A 23,130-nucleotide genomic window follows, 5' to 3' on the forward strand; every position below is an offset into this window, starting at 1 on the left:
CCTACAAACCAATTTCTTACAAAATGGACTTTACGACTGAGATGCTGAAAGGTGAATAAAATATTTGAGAACCAAAAATGTAAAAGGAGGGAGACATTTCAAGGTGCTCATGGAGAAAAACTGAACTAAAGAAAGACTGCAAAAAAATTGCAAATGAAAAATAAACTAGAAATGTAGATGGAGCTGGAGCTGTGGAAAAGTAATGAGATGCTTAGTCACCTGGACATGGTTATGGAAGCGTGGAAATTGAAAGACCAATACAAAATCATTGTAAAAAAGTTCAGATTGGTTTACATGGAGACGTACATTGGAGGCCAAACAACACTTATGTCTTGTCTAATGCCAGCCTTACACCAAGACTTACACAAAAACAAGGTTACAATTTGACCTGGGGAGGGAGGATTGTAAAGAAGTTAAACAGTAAGGTACATTAGTTTAACATGGAATGAAGATCAATTTACAGTAAACTTTAAAAAATAATCAATCAATAAAAAAGGTTTGCAAGCAGAAGCCTCAGGAGGAAGTACAGACATTCATCCCAGCTCATTCCAGATGTCAGAGAAAGCAAACCCTAAAGCAGCTCTCTGCCAGAAAGTATATTTTAAATATTTGCTCCACAGATTTCAAAAGGAAGAGGAAAAGGTATACAGGTACACATTTCTATGGCAACTGTATAGAATGTGTTAGTATTGAATTCAAATCCAAAGGGGAGAAAGATATTTCAAATTCTTTTTTTTTTAATTTTATTTTTTTTGGCACACCGCACAGCATGCAGGATCTTAGTTCCCCGACCAGGGATCGAACCTGTGCCCCCTGCAGTGGAAGCTCAGAGTTCTAACCACTGGACCTCCAGGGAATTCCCTCAAATTCTTAATTCGTATTCCTAACGTATTTAAATCAAAGCTTTTTTATTATCTCTTAATAATTGACAGATTATTTCTCTGCCTGGATTGAGAGAAGAGCAAAAAAAGGTGATAATTTTTAGATTTAAGTAGAAAATTAGTATAAACATATATGCAGATATCAATATTGCGGAACAGTATGAATACAGTAGGCCTGTGTTTTTACACTGATTTCCAACTGGAATGTAAACACACATTAATTAGCTATATTTTTCCTCTTTTAACAGTTTATTTTTTGAGAACAACTTTTACATGAAGAATGTTTGCTTGAAAACTTGTTATTTCATTGAAATTGCATTTGCCTTTCCTCTCCTCCCTTAATGAACACCATTATGATAAGCATATTTAGTGAAATATTATGAGAATTTGTGTGTTTACAGAGTATCTCTGAAGATGTATTACACACAGCCACCATTTTCTCTTGCCTGTGCTGCCCTAAAAAACATTTTAACTTCACCATGAACAAAGATACAAATATTAAAGTAAACCCATCGGAGGCCTCCCTGATATGGAAGAACAAGAGATCATGTTACCTAGAAATATACCTCTGTGAAATGTTCACATTAAACAGCCATCGCCACACAATGCCTGGAAAGCAAAGTCAGTTCCTTGTTTAAATGAGAGTTCACAATTTCAGTTAAAGAAAGAATAAGAAAACTAACTCCTCTACTTGTTCATAATCATTAGCATTTCACTGCTGCTAAACCATACTACATAGATGTCTCCCCTTCTGAAGATCTTTGAAGAAAAAACTCCTTCCAACTGCCATAGATTTTAGTTTCTAGTAACCTCAGAGTTTCAAAATATCTTTACATCTTAGCTAAATCCTTCAGCTGTAGTTTACATCCCTCTTCTCAAGATGAAAGTGCTCTGTGTTAAGGTGTGTTGAGTCACTACAGTCAGAACCGAAGAAGGTAGAGGGACGTTAACCTGAGGACAACTGTTGATGACACTGCCAGACTCAGCTGAGGTTCTGGGGGGAGATATGACCATGTTAAGGGAGGAAAGAAGGAAGAAACTGTGAATCATAAATTGGATACACACCTGTCCTGACCCCAGTGAACCCTGAAACCTTTGAAGAGAGCCAAACTTCTCATGACCAAAAAAGTATATGGGGTCTACGGCGATACCACCCTGAACGCGCCCGATCTTGTCTGATCTCGGAAGCTAAGCAGGGTCGGGCCTGGTTAGTACTTGGATGGGAGACCGCCTGGGAATACCGGGTGCTGTAGGCTTAAAAAAATCTAAATTTAAAAAAAAAAAAAAAAAAAAAAGTATATGGTTTGAACTTAGTTCCCTATTTATGGCAGAGAAAGGATCTATCCCATATTAGAATTAACTTCATTAAACGGGCCTGAGGCTTGCTATTCCTAGCCAAGAAATTATAGACTATCACATGCTAAAATGACATGAAAGAAAATTCTGGGAATATTAGAGCTATCACAACTAGGGAGTTAACGTCCAAAAAGCAAAACTGACCATTTTTTTCTAGAAAAGCATTTTTAGTGGTTTAGTTGTTATGGTAGCCAAAAAAGATATTTCGACAGAGCAATTTTCTTTCTAACATTCTTAATAAAAACTTGATCTCTTTACAACTTCAGGGACTAGATCCCCAAAAAGTGAGGAAGAACAGGTTGTTTCCAATTTGCAAGGCCCACTGAAGTTGACTGTGGAGTGCCAATTCATATTGACATGTGATATGATAGTAGGAACACAAGCTTGAGTTTCACAAAGTCCTCTCCCATCTGTAATTCACTGTCCCATCTTGTGAGAAACAACCTACCCCCACTGCTTCCCAGACTCAACTGCCCGACTGTAAAATGCGATTAATAACCTCTCATGGTTGTTTTAAATATGAAATAAGATACATATAAAATCCTGAATATTAGCAAGCCCTCAAGAAATGTTAGCTTCCTTCATTCGTCTAAGGCTATCTCAAAGACAATGAGGCTGAACAGTTGAACATAAAGATCAAACATCACCTGTAGGGGACTGTGGTGAGGAATCTTTTCAAAGTGGGACATGATTAAGAAATGAATTTTAAACACTAGAGAACAAAGTCAATAGTTTCAATAGGAAATAAAGCAAGTCTGTAATCTCTCATGGTTGATGTGATGAACCATTCATCTAAACTAGGAAAGAGAATGTGTGTATCAAAGTCTTTCCAAATACTATTAGGGAGAACTTGAAGGACTTGACTCTGGAAAGATAAATAGCAGAAAGATTCTCTTATTGCCAATTATTCTAGTTTCAAAAGATATACTGAAAACAGCTTAGTTAATACAGGACATCATCAGAGTAGTTTGGTGGGATAATTCCAAGTTGTCTATTACTTCATGTTTGTTCCCGTATCTTGAAGAAGCAGAAATAAGAATAAATCAACACTGATGTTTGTTTTCCTTTTGATTGGTAGAACAGACCTAAGTGTCTAGAGTAGATATGATAAGGGGATATAGCTTCTGATGAAGACACCATAATAAATGGGATAAAGAAGCAGGATGCTAAATCTGTGCTATCCATTTATCTATCCACCTATCCATCCATCCATCCACCTGCCCACCTACCCAAACATTCAGTAAGTATGTTTATTTCCTGTTTCAATATAAAACATGGTGCCAAATGCAATGGGAAAACAAGAGTCTATAAAACAAGAGATTAAAACTTAATACAAAGAGATATATATGCAGATAATCAGAGGAAAAGGCAGTAAATGGCAAATGTCATGCAATATCCAAAAGTTTTAACAGTAATAGGGTAGTAAAAGGAAAAATGTTCCTAGCAAGGGTGATAACAAGGAAAGAGAGGGAAAGAATGATGGGGCACCTGTAAGAGTTTGAACATTAATTATTCAGCAGTGAGAAAGCCACAGAAGGTATCTGAGCTGAGTAGTCATGGGCTCTAAGCTGTGTTTAATGAAGATGCATCTGGCAGAACTGATTAGAACAGCAGTGGTGTGTGTGCACATGGTGTGTTTTCTCCAATGAAGCACTACTGGGTGGAGGTCAATTGCGGGGTGTGTTGCAAGTAATTCATTATAAAAAATACAAAATCACAGTTTTAAAATGATTTCCTGTTTTTGTAGTAATCTAAGCATATTCAAGGTTATTCCTAAAAGATGTCAGTTTACCAAATGCTTTATTAAATAGCAGAGAACTAGATGGAGGATATCTGGGGCCCGGGGAATGGTGTGAACCTGAACACACCCATAGGAGTGTGCCTGCTTGGGAAAGTCATCTGTCCTGGGGGCTCTGGCAGGCTCAGAGGTAAAGACCAATCAAGTAGAAGACAGCAACTAGAAGTCAGGAAGACCTTGCAAATAAGAAGCTTCAGCAACCTTAGAAGATACGAAGGAATAAGGAGCTAAATAAGACAGTAGTCTAAATGCAGAGGGAGGAGTAGATAGGTGAGAAACCACCGAAAAAATCTTGGTAAAGTCACTATTTGCAGGAGACGAGGAAGTAGAAGAAAGCAATCTTTCTTTCAAATCGTAAGTGTAAGGGTAGGTTTTAAATGCTCTCAGGAAAGCTTTCAAATTAATAAATTAAGAAAATTTTCCTTGGAGTTTCAAATTAAAATTTCATAGCTATAAGGCAATATAAGCTTTATATACAATATGTTGCCATCCACTATTTTAAAATATTTCCATTTTAAATTTCACGGCACGCATGTTTATTCTCAGCCACCACATCTGTTATCTAAAGCATTATGGATCCCAACTCCATCAACAATAAAGAATAATCAAATTTCAAATACTTAGTCAAGAATACAACCACAGATTGAAGCTTAATATCTACCAAAGGTGTACCAGTCATCTGAAAATTGAGTTCACTGGGACAAATAATTTTTTAAAATCCAGTAGGTGTATAACATTAGGTCAACCACAATCTTTGTGTCGGCACTTTGATTTCCTTATCTCATTATGTTCCAGCCAAGCCCTTTCCCACTCCAGCCCTTCACACATGTGGTTCCCTCTGCTAGGACAACTCTGCCATCATCCCTTGCCTAGCTCATGCCTACTCAGACTCAGGCTCCCCATATGTAACTTCCTAAGGAAACCCATTATCAGTGTCTCCCTCACCACCTACTGCACAGCTAGAGCCCCCAGAGGACCTCAGAGCATAGCCTATACTCTTACACCCAGCCTCTACTTTTCCACTAAGCACAGTAGGCACAGTGTCTACGGCCAATGAAAATGTTTTCATCTTAACTGATTATAAAGCCAGAAGAAAAACAAATATAATAATGAACATATAATAATAAATCTAGCCTGGATTATATTCATCTTCATACCCATGTAGTCAAAAATCTAATTTTCTTTGGAGGAAGGGACCCATGAAGGCAAAAATGCCTAAGGGACCGTGAAAGTCATAATGTGTATCTAGTTACTTTGTAGTATATCTTCCAAGAAAAATAACCCTGATTGTTTTATTTTTTTTGAAAGCTGGATGATGGTACCTATTTGGGAATAACTGAAATAATAAATTGCTTAAAGCACTTAAACAGTATCCGGCACACAGCAATAAATGTTACACGGGTGAGTATAATGAAATTATATTCATTTTGAAAATACCACATTTCACACATTTTGAGAACTGTCTCAGTGCATTTCAAAGTTAGTTTTAGTAGACTGAAAGTAATATACATATATTCTTAACTTCTGACAAATGTCCAAAGATGGGCACATGTACCCGAAGAGGTTCAACCAGGCTGGAGAATTACTTGACATAAACAGAACTGAGAACCAAGAGACAGAGAAACTATTACAAATCTCTAACTTCATGATTTTATTGGTTTATTAGTTTGCATGTATGCTGTAACAAATTACCACAGATTTTCTGCCTTAGAACAATGCAAATTTATGATGTTACAGTTCTGTACATTAGAAGTCCTGTACGGGTCTCACTGGGCTAAAATCGTGGTGTCAGCAAGGTTGCATTCCTTTCTAGAGGTTCCAGAGAAGAATCAATTTCCTTAACTTTTCTAGCTTCTTAGAGACCAGCCACATTCCGTGGCTTTGGTCATCTTCCTCCATCTTAAAGGCCATCAATGAATGGTACATTGAGTCTTTCTCACATCGAACCATCTGACTCCCTTTTCTGCTTCCTCTTTCACTTCTAAGAATGCTTATGATTACAGTGGGCCTAAATAGATAATCCAGGACAATTTTGTCTCCTCTAAACCCTTATTTGAACATAGCTACAAAATCTCTTTTGGCATATAATGTAACATATTAAAAGGTTCTGGGGATTAGGATGTAGACATCTTTGGGGGAGGTGAGCTGGCATTATTCTGCCTACTACAATTGATAACGAATATATATAAAACAAAATAGAAAAGAAGCATTAGCTTAAAAGAACTCAAACACAGCAAAGATACGCTTTGAATTTAATAAAAGCTAATTACTACCTAAAAACTCACATCAAATCTTTTTTAGCACATGCAACTTTATTTTATTTTTCTCCCTGAATATGCTCATGATTCAAATTTAAGTAGACCAGTTTGCTGTTGTATGAAACAGCAGAAAATAATACAAATAATCTATAAAAGGATCAAAGAAGAAAATCTAAGAACTCATTTGTATAGTATATTTAACATTTCTGGATTTTCCAGAATATATTCCAGAATACAGAAATACATCCAATAATTTAGGAGAGGAAAAATGTAAACTTTAAATATCTGAACTCTCCATTCAATCAATACTTCACTGTTGCTAACAGACTATATTACTTAAAATATTGAAAATGTTTGTCTCCAAAATTAAGTTTAGCCAATAGAAGTAGTACAAAATCATCAGGCTCATTACCCACATGGGCAGGTGGGTGGAGATATTTATACCTAACTAAAGAATAATTAGCCATAACTTTCTATTGTCAATTTACTCACTAACAATGTGAATGTTGATTATATAATTCAAAGTTGATACCTGCACAGATCTGGTTATCAGGAGCTCCAGGCATATCATTAATTTATTCAATGCTGGTCCTAAGAACATTTAGCCAATTGAGTTTAATTTCAATCCCTGTTGACCTGTTGGCCTGGCTAGATTTTAAATCATAACACTAAACACTTGAGAAGTAAAATTATTGTAATGAAACATATATAAGCAAAAACACAGATTAAGATTAAAATGAAATTCTGATTTGACTCAAATAGTTGACATAATTTTTTAAAAACCCACTGTTTTCCAATTGGTTTTTGAAAATAATTATGAAGAAAGCCTGAAAATACATGAGGGAAGACATAATTTCACATTAAACAAAATAACAGTTTAATGAGTTCAAATAATTTCCTCAATCAATTAAAATAATCTTTCATTATCTCTAATGACCAAGATCACGAGACTTCCGAACAAACTGGTGAAATGTAAAATAAAGTGCTAAAATAACCAGAATCCAAATAAATTACATGACACTTAGAGATTATCCCTTAATTTAGAATGTTTAATTATACTCCAATAGGCAATAGAAAAAATTGGTTTTCCTTGTTATTAGACTAGACAATGACTAACATTTATATAAGTTGCATGACTGTCAAATATTGTTTCATAACAATGAAGAATTTCTAAGTCAAAGATAACTAATGAGAACCCGCTGTATAGCACAGGGAACTCCACTTCGCTGTACAGCAGAAACTAACACAACATTGTAAAACAACTATACCCCAATAAAAAAAAAAAAAAAAAAAAAGAAATTCTAAGACAATAACTACTAAACTTCTAAGAGGTCCATGACATTAACTTCTCAATAGGTTTCCTCTCCTTCTGGAACACTACAGCTCCAACCTACAGGCCTAAAATAGCCCAGGAAACATAAAACAACTCAGATCTACAAATCTGGCAGCACTCACTGATAGAAACTCCTTGTACATGGGCCTAGGTTAACCTGGCACATGTCAGTTAATATGACACTAAATCAAACTAAGAATATTAGTGCAGAGAATGGTTATTCCAATGAATAGATAGTTTCTCTGTCATGTTTCACTTATAAATAGGTTAACATTGTTCTACCTAACAGACAAGTTCATAAGACAGTGAAGGGAATCAAATATAAATTTCTACAACAATTAACTTTGATACTTCAGAAATATCTAAATTTAATCATCAGTTTGGCTGTCCTCCACCTCTTCTATATATACCACTGTAAACAAATGCTGAAATATGCAGAAGAGATCACTATGCAGGTAACCCCTGGAGAGAAGTTTTCCTCCTCCTCTTTATTATAGAAATCCTGCTGCATTTTTCAACATGTAAATCAAAAGACATGTCCTACAAAAAACCTCCCCATATGGGCCTTAACAGAAGTAATCAGTACTTCCCTTTTCACTAGGAACATGGTGCTTATATTTCTAATAACGTATTTATTTCATCCTACTTCCTAATAGATACATTTGTAAGTATGCAACTACAACAGCCTTTGCTTGGTTTTCATTACCCATGTTAAGTCCTCATTATTTCTGAATCACCAGGTAGCACCTAAAACATCTTAAACCTAATACATCTTATACCCATAAGGCAAGAAATTACCATATCATCTCTCTGTCACAAAAGTTTGGGTCTTCCTGAGACTTTTTTTATGATTTTAAGGAATAGATAAAAACAGGATCCCTCTTGTTCTCCCACCAAATCAGCTCCTCCTTCCCAACTTTGCTATTTCTCCCAATGGCAAACCATTAAGACCTTAGAGTATCCTGTGAGTCTTCTCTCTCATTCACCTACACTGGTCAATCCTGCACTAATTCCTCCACAAAATCTTTTGCATTTGTTGCCACTACTAATGTCCTCTGTCAGTCCCTCTTTTGCTTTTACTGAGACTGTTACAATAGGCTCCTAACTAGACGCATTTCCACAATCAATACTAAGATGGGATCTAATAACTGAGTTTCAAAATATTTGGAAAAAAAAAAATCACACACACAAAGTAATAGCTGGATATTTTAAATATCCTCTATCAGTTATTGATAGAAATAAACAATTTCAAAAAAAGAAATTAACAATATCAGTAGGGATATAGGAATCACCAAGGACATAGAACAGTGTGAAACAATTTAGCATAAGTGACTTTTACAGAACATTTCACAATAAATGCAGAACATAACTTATTTTCAAGTGCACATGGAAAATTTACTAAGATAGACCACATTTGGGGCCATAAAACAATTCTCAGAAAAGGATCAAAATCATTGAATCAAGAGTATGTTTTATGACTGCAAGGGTACTAAATTTAGAAACTGATGATAAAATATCTAGAAAACTACATAACTGGAAATTAAGTAGTACACTTCAATAAAACCCTATAGGTCAGAGAAGAAATCACAAGAAAAATATTTTCTAATTCAAACTAAGTGATAATAAAAAGACCAGATACCAGAATTTGTGGAATGCATTTGAAGTATTGCTAAGATGGAAATTTATAACTTTAAATGACTATATTAGGAAAGGGAAGTATTGAAATAAAGTTTTCAACTTGGGAATCCAGGAGAATAACAAATGATACAAAAAGGAAGTAAAAAAAAGGAAATAAAAATAACAATAGAGATCAATAAAACATTAAAAAGACAAACAACAGAAAAAAATTTAAATTCAAAGGCTGTTTCCTTAAAAATAGTAATAAAACCCTCAGCAAGACTTATAAAGAAAAAAAGACAGAAAACAAATTACCAATATCAGGAAAATAATAAGAGACATCAGCACAGATCTTACAGAAACTAAAAGAATTAAAAAGGGGATATTACAGAAAGCTTTAAGCCAATAAATTTGACAACTGCAATAAAATGGAAAAATATCTTAAAGGGCACACATTAACAAAACTGACTCAAGAAGAAGTAGAAATTCTGAAAAACCATACATCTATTAAAGAATTCAAGTTTAAAATTAAAAACCTTCCCAAAACAAAAACTACAGGTGCAGAAGATTTCATTGATGAATTTTATCCTACATTTACAAAGAAATAATACAAACTTTACACAAATGTTTCCCCAAAATAAAAGGGAAACACAACTCATGTTAAGAGTCACTGTTATACTAACATTCAAATCTGATAAAGACATTACAAGAAAAGAAGTTATAAACCAATATTCTTCACCCACATAGACACAAAAATTCTTAACAAACTATCACTAAATCAAATCCAGCCATATGTAAAAGGAGAAATACATTTTGACAAATTGGAGTTTATCCCAGGAAAACAAGGTTAGTTTAATATGTACTGAAGGTTCCAACCAGTTGATAAAGACAAGGGAAAAAGAAAAGAAAGAAGAAAGCAAAACTGTCCTTATTTGCAGAGGACATGATCATGTACAAGGAAAACTCTAAGTGCAAGGAATAAACAACAACAACTACTAAAAGCTACTACAACAAATAAATGAGCTTAAGGTTACAAAATACAAGTTTAATATACAAAAAAATCAATTGTATTTATACCTATTAGAAAAGAATGTTGGAAATTCAAATTTTAAAGTTATTTTATATAACATCATAAATTTTAATAAGTTAGGAATAAATCTAAAAAGGATGTGCAAGACCTGTTTGCTGAAAATTACAAAACATCATGAGAAAAGTTAAGGACAACCTAAATTAATAGATAGATACACCATGTTCATAGATTGGAAGATATCATCAATATTAAGATGTCCATTCTCAAATTAATCTATACATTTAACATAATCCTATCAAAACACCACTAGATTCTTTTCTAAAATTGACGAGCTGATTCTAAGATGTAAAAAGGAATTCAAGTGCTCTATAGATAACAAGATGAGCAATAAATTTTTATTAAATTAAAAAAGTAGAAATAAAGGCAATCACTCTGAGAGATTACAAACTTTATACCTCACCTTCTGAAGCTTTTATGAAAAAGCTGGGCACTTGATATAATTATCTAAATGCACAGATATTTGGTTCTTTTGCATTTCTCCCCAATGACAGTTTTATGATTTTATAATAGACTATTGCATATTCCTTATGCAAAGAAATGACTTACAGGGTGCCAACACTGATAAATATTTACTAAAAGAAAAATGGGGTTGTAATCTAGTGTTAATTAGTGGATAGGCTATAACATATAACATGTATAGAGATCATATAGTGTTTTATTTATAAGTTCCATAACAGATTCTATTGTACTGTCATTAAAAAAAAATTAAAGGGCATCCCTAACTTTTATTATTGGCACAATTTACATCTTTCAATTGCACTAGACCAGCAATTCTCAAAGGGTGTTTGGGCACCATCCAAGACCCCTTAATTATAATACTAAAATGTTACTTGTCTTTTCCACATTCAATTTCTCATGAATGTAAAATGCAGTTTCTTCAGGGGTTACATGACAGGTAATACAACAACAGATTAGATGAAGAAGCAAAAGTGAAAATGCAGCCATCTTCTTTTAAGACAGCAATTAAAGAGATTTCCAAACGTTCAAAAAACAAAGTCACTCTTTAATTTTTTTGTATTGAAAAACAGTTAAATTTCATTGATTTTTATGTTAGTATGAATGGATTTATAATTATTATTTTAAAGGTATAAATATTATCAAATACCCAGTTTTAATTTTTAATATGATAGATATTGATATACACAATGTACATTAATAAAAGATCTTTGAGTTCTCAAAATTTTTAAGAATGTAAAATGATTCTGATACTAAAATTTGAGAATCACTGCAGGACAGTAATAAACAATTTTTAAGTGGTATGTGTAGAGAGAATAATCCTGATCACTAAAATAAAAAACAAAAAATTTATTTTAAAAAGAATTATCATATGTTAATATTTAGTTTTCCTTAGTGGGAAGCTATATGACTCCTCTTTCTGGTTCTTAATAAAGTTCAGTAAGAGAAAAAGCCTTGGACTTCCCTGGTGGCGCAGTGGTTAAGAATCCACCTGCCAACACAGGGGACATGAGTTCAATCCCTGGTCTGGGAAGATCCCACATGCTGCAGAGCAACAAAGTCTGTGAGCCACAACTACTGAGCCTGTGCTCTAGAGCCCGCAAGCCACAACTACTGAGCCCGCATGCTGCAACTACTGAAGCCCGCACAACATAAAGCCCATGGCCGCAACAAGAGAAGCCATCGCAATGAGAAGCCCATGTACCACAACAATGACTAGCCCTTGCTCACCACAACTAGAGAAAGCCCGCATGCAGCAATGAAGACCCAACACAGCCAAAATAAATACATAAATAAATTTATTTAAAAATAAATAAATTTATTTAAAAAAAAAGCCTAAGGCCAACACAACATAAGATACACATAGGATTCCTATACCTGATGCTATTTTTCTTCTTCCCATTATATCCATCCCTAGTAGAACCAAACAGAAAGGTAATTTTCCATGACTCTTGTCTAACTTTTAAAGTTAAGTATTGCCTACATATTAAACCCTGTGCCGTGCTCTCCCAAACTCGCTTTCCCTTACTCTACTGCTTTCAACAATGTGCTTATAACCTCATATATTACATAGTTTACTTATTTATCACATTTATTTTGTCACCCCTCTCAATATAATGTAAGGTAAACAAGAGTAGGATTTTGGGGACTTCCCTGGTGGTGCAGTGGTTAAGAATCTACCTGCCAATGCAGGGGACACAGGTTCAATCCCTGGTCCAGGAAGATCCCACATGCCACAGAGCAACTAAGCCCATGAGCCACAACTACTGAGCCTGTGCTCTAGAGCCTTCAAGCCACAGCTACTGAGCCCACATGCCACAACTACTGAAGTCCGTGCACCACAACTACTGAAGCCCACGTGCTCTAGGGCCCATGTGCTGCAACTGAAGCCCGCACGCCTAAAGCCCGTGCTCCGCGACAAGAGAAGCCACCGCAATGAGAAGCCCCCGCACCACAACGAAGAGTAGCCCCCACTCGCCGCAACTGGAGAAAGCCCACACGCAGCAACGAAGACCACCCAATGCAGCCAAAAAAAAAAAGAGTAGGATTTTTTTTCTCATTTACTGATAATATCCTTAGCACCTATAATAGTACCGAAGACAAAATAGACACAAAGTAAATATCTGTTGAATGAATTAATGGGTATTTTACTGCAGTAAAATATAAATTTTGGCATTTTACCAGGGAAGAACAAGCATGTCTTAGCAAATTAGCACTTGCAAATGGACAAAAGACACAAATGCTATCTATGTACACAGGAGGGATACAGTAGCTGAAGGAGAAATTCTCAAGGAGAAACAGTTTTCTCTTCTAGACCCAGAAATGAAGATAAGGAGACAAGAGACAAGGAAAGGAGATGAATTTGGAAATTCTGTAGTTCAAACCAGAGCCAAGAGAAACAGAATTTTTTTTCCCAAACATAAGATTCCACAAATATAAACATAGAAAAATAAAGAGTAAGAGCAGTTAACACACCTCTCTTCTCCCGATGTATTTCTTCCAGAAGCTGCTCCTGTCTTTCTATCTGTTCAAAGAGACACTGAAGCTCAGCTTCTTTGTTTTCAGTCATGTTCCCGAGTTGTTGTCTGCACAACATCAGCTGGTGCCGTAGACTTTTCTCTCTGTTTTCTCTCTCTCTCAGCTCCTCACAGAGCCACTGAAGTTTAGTCTAAAAATATGACATTTATATCTAATTTTTAAAAAAATCTAGAAAACAGTAGCATTCCAAAACATGAGAAAGTCATGATAATCTGAATTTAGACAATAACTAACAAATTTAAGCAAAATTTTAAAATACCCATAATGTTTTAATTTGCATAATGGTTTATATCAGTTAAAAGTTGGTGCAGAAATGATTTCCTTGGATTTTTATAAAATATTTGGTATACTCTATCATCTTTGGAAAGGCAGTACTACAGAAAAGTTTGGCCTCCTAAACGTCCAGGTGTAATACAATTAACCCCCCAATTTGATATATAAAGCAGTCTGGTACAAGCATTTGAAAATCCAAAACACCCCACAATAGACCTAGTAACTGGTTATGAAGGGAATTTTAGAGATTAAAAAATAAGATAAAATTCCTAGTTTTGTTTCTAAAAATGCATATCCCCAAGGGTCCAGCTAATCAGGTAGAGAGAGAGATTCTATATGGCATGAGGCAGATAAAGTCTGCATTTGCCCACATTTAAAACCAGGAAATTTAACCAAAGCAACTCTCTTTTCCATGGACTCTAACCTCACCAACTCTAATATTTAGATATTTAAAACAGGGATGAGAAAAGAAATCTTTCTTCCACCTTCAATAGAACAGAATTTCAGTCGGGTCTTAAGACCTTCCCAAGTGAGGCTACCATCCAAATTCTAGTTGATTTTAAATAATCGAAACAGTCTTCACCTCAAAGAAGCAAAATAGGGGAAGTCATGAACTAGAAGGGAAAATGAGATTAAGCAAAAGGACAATTTCCCTGAATAGCATGAATCCATAAGCAAGAATGTTCTAGGCCTCTAGAAGTCTAGAAGGTTCTTAGGATATGCCCCAGTATATTAAAAGTAGCTGTGATAGAATTAGCCTATGATGAAGCAGAACTGGGATATGGCCCTTAGACCGGGATCCCCCCACATACATCAGCTTTCAAACATCCCCAGAAATGAAAAAAAAGGCAGTTCCTTTGGTCAGAAGGTCTAACAGATGGTGACAAAGAACAAAATACTGTCATTAGTCGAATTATGGATAAATTATACACTTATATTGTAAGGTAACAAATGTATAATATGTTGGGTGAAGAAAAATGGAAATCACACTTGTAAAGGCATGATTTATTAATAACAAAGCACTTTTGATCAAACCAGAGCTTATGTTAATGAGGTGGCTTAGGGTGGGGCCCCCAGATAGCCTCCGTAAGGGGCTGATCATTAGAGAGTTGAAACTTACGATCCTACTCATCAACCTCTAAGAAGGGGGATGGGGGACAGGCAGGGGAGGACTGAAGATTAAACTCTATAAATACTCCTGAACAATGAGATACGATGAGCTTCCAGGTTGGTGAATACATCCACATGCCAAAAGGGTGATGCACCCAAAATTCCATAGAGACAGAAGTTCCAGTACTAAGGACCCTTTGGGACCTTGCCCTATATACCTCTTCATATGGCTGTTCATATGCATCCTTTATAATAAAGTAATAATAGTAAGTCAAGTATTTCCCTGAAATCTGTGAGCCATTATAGCAAATTAATGAACTATGGGAACCCCAGTTTGAAGCCAGCTCAGATAGAAGTGTAGGCAACCTAGGGACTCAATACCTGTGACTGGCAGCTGAAGGTGGGGGAGGGGGAGTCTTGTGGGACTGAGCCCTTAAACTGAAGGATCTGCACTAACTCTGGGTAGTTAGCGTCAGAGCTTTAATTAAGTTGTAGGGCACCCAGTTGATGAATGCAAAAAATAGAAAAATTACTTGATGTGGAAAACTCAAACTTTTGGAGTCAAAAATACTGTGAGCAGAAACAGATCATAATAGTAGGTATTTCACAGGAAGGGCAGACCACGAGGATTTTTCATCTTCACAGCTCTGATTTGCACAAGCTAAATTCTTGGTAACTGCAATAGAAATACTGGGAACTCCCTCCTCCACCAACTATCCACTAATAGGGTGGTCAATCTACTGCAGACAAAGCAAGCTAAGAACACTGAAGTCTCAACTGTAATTTCCCCAGATTGTTTATAAGGCTTCAGTTATGAATATAACTTATGAATAGATATTTTTTAAAATCTTCAACAAAATACTAGCAACCAGAATCCAGAAACATATAAACAGGTTTTTACAGCATAATCAAGTGGGATTTATCCCAAGAATGCAAGGCTGCATTAATACCTGAAAATTAATTAATGTAATATGCCATATTAGTAAGAATTAGGGACATAAAGCCACATGAAAATATCAAAAGGTGCAGAGAAATCATATGATGAAATTCAACACCCATTCACGATGGAGACACTCAAAAAACTAGGAATAGAAGGGAACTTTCTCAACCTGATAAAAGACATCTATAAAAAACCCACAACTACTATCATACTCAATGGTAAAAGACAATGCTTTCTCCCTAAGATCAGAAACACGAAAAGAATATCTGCTCTCACCACTTCTATTCAACACTGTATTAGGAGGTCATGGCAGGGCAATTTTGCAAGAAAATGTAACAAAATATGTCCACATTGAAAAAAAAGAAGTAAACATATTTGCATCTATTTGCAGATAACATGTCCCTGTATAAGAAAATCCTAATGATTTCACTAAAAACATATTAGAACTAATAAAATAGTTCAGCAATGTTGTAGTACATAAGGTCAATATACATAAATCAACTGTATTTCTATATACTTGAATGATCAATCCAAAAATAAAGTTAAAAGTCAACTGTATGTACAATAGCATCAAAAGGATAATATACTTAATAATACACCTTTAAAAAGAACTGCAAAACACACTCTGAAAATATCTGAAAGAAAAATAACTCTACAAAACACTGTTGAAAAAAACTTTAAATACCTAAATAAATGGGACCATATCCCATGTACAAAGATCAGAAGACTTAATATAGTTTAGACAAAAATACTCCCCAAACATCCTACAGATTCAATGCAATTCCAATCAAAATCCCAGCTGGTTTTTTTGAGAAATTGACAAGTTGATCCTAAATTTCATATGGACATTCAAGGGACCCAGAATAGCCAAATAAAGTGTTGAAAAATAAGAACAAAGTTGGAGGACTCACTCTTACCCATTTCAAAGCTTACTACAAAGCTACTGTAATCAAAACAGTGTGGTACCGGCATAGGATAGACATATAGATCAATGAAATAGAATTGAGAGTCCAAAAATAAAACTATACATATACGGTCAACTGACTTTCAACAAGGGTGCCAAAACAATCTGATGAGGAAAGAATAGTCTATTCAACCAGTGGTGCTGGGACAACTGAATAGTCACATGTAAAAGAATAGAGTTGAACCCATACCTCATACCACATAAAAAAATTAACTCAAAATGGATCAAAGACCTAAATGTAATTGTTAAAAATATGCTACAAAAAAAAATAAATTAAATAAAATAAATAACTAAATAAAAAATTTAAAAATAAATAAATAAAAATATAAGACTCCTAGAAGAAAACAGGCAGAAGTCTTTGTGACTTTGGTTTGGCAATCATTTCTTAGACATTACACCAAAAGCACAAGCAACCAAAGAAAAAAGCTGATAAGCTGGACTTAATCAAAATGTAAAATATTATGCTTCAATGGTCACAATTAACAAAGTGAAAAGACAACTCACTAAACAGGAGAGAATACTTATAGATCACATATCTGAGAAAGGACTTGTATCTAGGATACGTAAAGAACTCAAATAATAAATTAAAAGATAACAAATTGAGCAAAAGATCAAAATAGACATTTCTCCAAAGAAGATATATGAATGGCCAATAACCACATGAAAAGATGCTCAACATCACTAGCCATCAGGGAAATGCAAATCAAAACCACAATAGAATTCCATTTCACACCCAGCAGGATAGCTATAATCAAAAACAAACCAGATGGGGGCTTCCGTGGTGGCGCAGTGGTTGAGAATCTGCCTGCTCATGCAGGGGACACGGGTTCGAGCCCTGGTCTGGGAAGATCCCACATGCCACGGAGCAACTAGGCCCGTGAGCCACAACTACTGAGCCTGCGCGTCTGGAGCCTGTGCTCCGCAACAAGAGAGGCCGCGATAGCAAGAGGCCCGCGCACCGCAATGAAGAGTGGCCCCCGCTCGCCGCAACTGGAGAAAGCCCTCGCACGGAAACGAAGACCCAACACAGCCAGAAATAAATAATAAAATAAATAAATTAATTTAAAAAAACCCAAAAACCACTGTTTAAAAAAAAAAAAAAAAAACAAACCAGATGATAACAACTGTTAGTGTGTATACAGAGAAACTGAAATTCTCATATACTGACAACAGGAATGTACGGAATGTACAACAGTGTAGTCACCTTGGAAAAACAATCTGGACTTCCTTCAAAAGCTTAAACATAATTACCGTATAACCCAGCAATTCTCTCCTAGGTATGTACCTATGAGAAATGAAAACATATGTTCACGCAAAAAAACTTGTACTCAAATGTTCATAGCAGCACTATTCATGATAGCCAAGAAATTAAAATAATCCAAATGAACATCAACTGGTAAATGAATGTGGTATATCCATACAATGGACAGTTATTTAGTAAGAAGAAGTAAGGTAATGATACATACTACAACATAGATGAACCTTGATAATATTCTGCTAAATGAAAGAAGTCAATCATAAAGGATAGCATATTTTATGATTCCATTCATAGGAATTGTCCAGAACAGACAAATCTATAGAGATAAAAGCAGATTACTTGTTGACTAGTGGTACAGGGAGGGTGGATGGGCAGATAAGGATGTGATGGCTAATAGTCCAGATTGTCTTTTTGGGGTGATAAAAATGTCCTAAAATTCATGTAGTGATGGTTGCACATCTCTGTGAATATACTAAAAACTACTGAATGGTAACTCTAAATAGGTCAAATGTATGGTACATGAATTATATCTCAACATAGCTGTTATTTAACAAAAGAAAGAGAGAGAGGGAGGGAGGGAGGGAAGGAGGGAGGGAGGAAGGAAGGAAGGAAGGAAGGGGAAAGTAAAAGGGGATAGATCAACAAAGCTAAAATTAAACCTCCCTGCAGAGATGAGACCTGGCTGACCTGGCTTTAGTACTTGCTATACAATTTGTAGGCCTCTGTCTTGTCTATATGTCACTAGATAAATACAGGAAGTCCTCAACTTAAATTAGGATGTGAACTTCCAATTATGACTACAGAAATTTAATTAAGTCTGCTTCATTTCCCAATATCCACCTTGAAATACTACTGCAAATAGAAAAAGAGAAAAAAACTTCCATAGCACAGAAAACATGGTCAATTCTGCCAGATTAAAGGAGCACTTTCTACTATAACATTCCACTAATGCATTTAGGAAGAAAACAGGGTGAGTGTGAGGGATATACCATCATCCCCATCTAACCACAATATGAGAGACAAGGATGTGAGTTGGACTGTTCTTTAGAAAGCATACTCTCTATATAGAGTGGAGCAAATATCGGAGGCTGGAAGTCAGGAGGCTGTTACAATATTCCAAACAAGTGAAAATGGTAAGGGTTGAGCCAAAATGTATGTATTTGGACTTAAATGTGAGGGGGGTAAGGAAGAGAAAGGAATCAGTATTGATGGCCAATTTTTAGCTTAAACTGAAACAGGAAACCTAGAAGAAGCAACGATTTAGGGGTTAAGAAGTTAACATTAGGATGAAACATATAGAAGTTGTTAGGAACAAAAGATACAGAAGCATAGATGACTAATTGGATATCCAATTATATATACAGCTCTAAAGCTCAAAAGATATGGTCAAGAGATACAAAACTAAAGAATCAACAGCCTAAAGGAAGTTAACGGCATAGGAATAGATAAAATAGCTCATAAAGAATAACTACAAAGAAAACAGAAGAGGGTTTAGAAGAGATAAACACAAGAGAATTTCAAAATAAAATGGAGATGTAGATAGAGAGTCGGGAGGAAAATACAAGAGTCTGGGGCGATAGAACCCCAAAGGAAGAAAATACTACAACAAGGTGGATATCCTCAATGTCAAAGACTCAAAAGGAAGGGACAGGTATATCTAAAAATATATATTTTTGTCAAAAATAACTGCAGCTCAGCCCATTAGACCAAAATAGGACTAAAGCATGAACACCAAACTGTTTATGGTGATTATGCCTTTATACCTACAAAAGATGAGTGTAAATATTGAAATTTTATTCTCAATACTGTTATATTTGTTACTGTTTATTTCTCCACTTAGCTATGTTAGTTTTTCCTTTAAATATTTAGGTGCTCCAACATTGGGCACATATCTACAATTGTTCTCTCTTCTTGTATTGATTCCATTATAATGACCTTCTTTGTCACTTTTTATCATTTTTTGTTTACAGTCTATTTTGTCTGACATAACTAGAGCTACCCTTGCTTTTTTTGTTTTCTTTTTTTTGGCGGGGGAGGGTTGGGTTACCATTTGCCTGAAATGTGTTTTTCCATCCCTTCACTTTCAATCTATGTGTACCTTTAAGGCTAAAGTAAGTCTTTAATAGGCAGCATATTGTTGGATCTTGTTTTTTCCTATCCATTTGTCTATTCTATGTCTTTTAATTAGAGAATTTAATCCATTTACATTTAAAGTAATTATTGATAGGTAAGGGCTTACTATTGCCATTTTGCTAATTGTCTCCTGGATGTTTTGTAGGTTCCTTGTTCTTTGATTCTTATCCTGCTGTCTTTTTTGTGTATGTTTTGTTGTCTTCTGGTATCAATATGCTTTGACTTCTTTATCATGTTGTTTTATGTAATTATTATAGGATTTCCCCCTTGTGGTTACCATGAGGCTTACATAAAATATCTTAAATGTGTATCACCCTATTTTAAACTGATAACAACTTAACTTCAATAGAATTCATAAACTTCACACTTTTACTTCTCTTCCCCCTCACATTTTAGGTTATTGCTGTTACAATTTACATTTTTTTAAAAAATTCTTCAACTAAGATTGTATGGCTATATGTGTGTGTGTACAGTTAGTTACAATCTCCAAAATGAGAATGTATTCAATGCACTAAATAATAGAAATTATTCTAGACAATTATTCAGTAATTTTGATACAGGTCAGTTGGAAAATGATTCTATAACATTACTACTTGAGTCATTAATTTATTAATTGATATTAACTAGGCAAAATAAGGAAAAGCCTATGCTATCACTGCTTCTATATTAAAACTACAATCTGAATCTGCAGACCACACCTTCTATTAACCTCATCAATCTTTGCCAGTTCCTCAAGAAAAATAAATAAAATGAAAAGTCCCGGTGACTATCATATTATTATTGGTATGATGCAAGGAAACAAGGGAAAGGTTAGATGTATAGTTTCTGGAAAAGATATATTTTCAACAAAGTCTTTTTGCTATTTATTTGGCACCTCAAACACATACACATCTTTATTCTTGTATGTTAAAGAATTTAATATAATAAACCCTCAACACATTTTTCAAGAATTTTATGATATTCTTCAATTAAAATCTCCTAGGGAGTTTCCAAAACAACCAACATACGCGCATGCGCACACACACCCACATGCACATTACAGCTAGTTTTGCACATGGTGAGGCCCTGACACACGTAATTAAATGAACAATTAGATGCTGTTAATTTTTTTGGAAAGACGTAGCACCTTGCATCTAAGTAATAAAATAGAAAAAGAGAATGGTATCTTGAAAACAGAAAAAATCCAAAGTTCTTTTAGTTTTAATATATTAAGAAAGCTTAATGAATATTCAAAAGTAACACATTTAGGACCTGAACACTATCAATTTTAATTATACAAAATATAATCACAAAGAAGAAGGGCTGAAAGGAGGTACATACGAAAGCCCTGATAACTCTGTGCCATGTAGGCATGGTCCTAAACAGCAGCTTTCAGATGCCAATCCCCCCAGGATTAGTCTAAGATCAGATAATTATTCAATATTATCACAAATGGCTAGGTATTAGAATATAAATTGATGTATTAGTATGTTGGGGACAATTAAATGAAATAACCTTGACATACAGAAGAAATACATACATGCAAGATGAAATTTGAAACAGATTGACGAGAAGGAATGAACTTAAAAAAAAAAATCAAATATGGATTGATAAAAGGTATGAAGTTCACAGTTGACCATAAAAATCCTTGTGAGGAAAGAGTAAAAGGAGTCAGATTATTCAACCTCTTATTTACAGGAAGACCAACATGTTCTAGGACCAAGTCGCTATTAGATAATATTATAGGAGTTAATTTCATTGGTTTACATCAGAAACATCAAATGTACATGCTAAAGGTGCCAGATAGGAAACATCTGTAAAAGTACATAGAAAATATGTTCTCTTTTGTTTTTCTTGAAAAGTTCAATTCAGGCTACAATGTTACTATTTACCATTTTGAACCACGCATGGATACAAGAGATAAATCCACTTCTCTTCAATCGACTTCAAAAAAAATAATGTGCAAGCCTAAAGATAAAATCAAGTAATACTTTTCTTCCATATTGGGAGTCAACAGAAAATGATGGTGATTATGTCAAATGATAGCTAACTATATTAAGAAAGCTTAATGAACAGTCAAAAGTAACACATTTAGGACCTGAACATTATCAATTTGGATTAAAAAAATGCAACCACAAAAAAGAAGGGCAAGAAGGGCACCACATCTAATGTGGTGTCATGTCCATGGTTCTTCTTCTTAACTCTGTTTTCTACCACAACCGAATGAAACCCTAGTGTTATCAGATCCTCTGATATCTCAAAAGGAAAACAATTTCATCTTGTAATAATGCACTTAATTGATTTTTTTAAAATGTTCATTACCAAATCAATTTTTTTTAACTCATGTGGTCCAAACAAAATGAGTCCCTGTGGATCACCACCTTCAATCATCCGGTTTAATCTGTTCTTTCCCAATGATTTAATGGCAAATTTAGAAAATACCTTCACATTTCTTTTTCTTAATGTTTTCCTACTTATTCCATCCCAGTCTTTGGCCCATGTTCACTACTGCTGCTAAGAGATGATAATAAAAAAACAATTCTGTTTTGTCATAACAATAATCCTGGTTCTGATAAAAACAAAACAATAACAAAAAATTATTTGCAACAAAGCATTAATCAGGTTTGATCTGTGTTATGGACTGAATTACATCCCTCTCAAAATCATATGTTAAAGCCCTAACTCTCAGTGTGACTGAATTTGGACACAGGGCCTTTAGGGAAGTAATTAAGGTTAAATGAGGCCATAAGGGTAGGGCCCTAATCCTACAGGGCTAGTGTCCTTATAAGAAGAAGAGACACTCTCTGACTCCTAACCTTCAACTCCTCCAACCATACCGCCAGCCCCCACATGAGAGGTGGCCGTCTACAAGGCAAGGAGAAGTCTCACCAGAAACCAACCCTGGCAACGTGATCTTTGACTTCTAGGCTCCAGAGCTGTGAGAAAATAAATACCTGCTGTTTAAGCTACCCAGTTTTGTTGTGGCAGCCCTAGCAAACTAATACAGTATGACCTATGGCTCCAGTTAATTCCTATTGAGCCTTTATTCCATTGCCATACAAAATTAAAAATAGGTTATAGCTAGATGCTTGATATGAATTGAATAAGTATGCGGAATATATTATTAATCCTACAAAACAAATTAA

At 34.9% G+C, this 23,130-nt stretch overlaps 1 protein-coding gene and 1 non-coding gene across 3 annotated transcripts in view; one reads left to right on the forward strand and one right to left on the reverse strand.

Moving 5' to 3' along the window:
• Window positions 1-23,130, reverse strand: part of CEP128 (centrosomal protein 128) — a 435,146-nt gene that overhangs the window by 209,840 nt on the left and 202,176 nt on the right. For both annotated transcript variants that reach the window (XM_036844970.1, XM_036844969.1), the window contains one exon: window positions 13,265-13,457. In XM_036844970.1, coding sequence (XP_036700865.1) covers window positions 13,265-13,457 — 193 coding nt within the window. The remainder of the gene's footprint in view (window positions 1-13,264; window positions 13,458-23,130) is intronic.
• LOC118891360 lies at window positions 2,019-2,137 on the forward strand. Its single transcript, XR_005018944.1, has one exon. It is a non-coding gene; the product is annotated as a 5S ribosomal RNA (ribosomal RNA).

Source organism: Balaenoptera musculus, chromosome 2, assembly GCF_009873245.2.
Source record: "Balaenoptera musculus isolate JJ_BM4_2016_0621 chromosome 2, mBalMus1.pri.v3, whole genome shotgun sequence".
Lineage (NCBI taxonomy): Eukaryota > Metazoa > Chordata > Mammalia > Artiodactyla > Balaenopteridae > Balaenoptera > Balaenoptera musculus.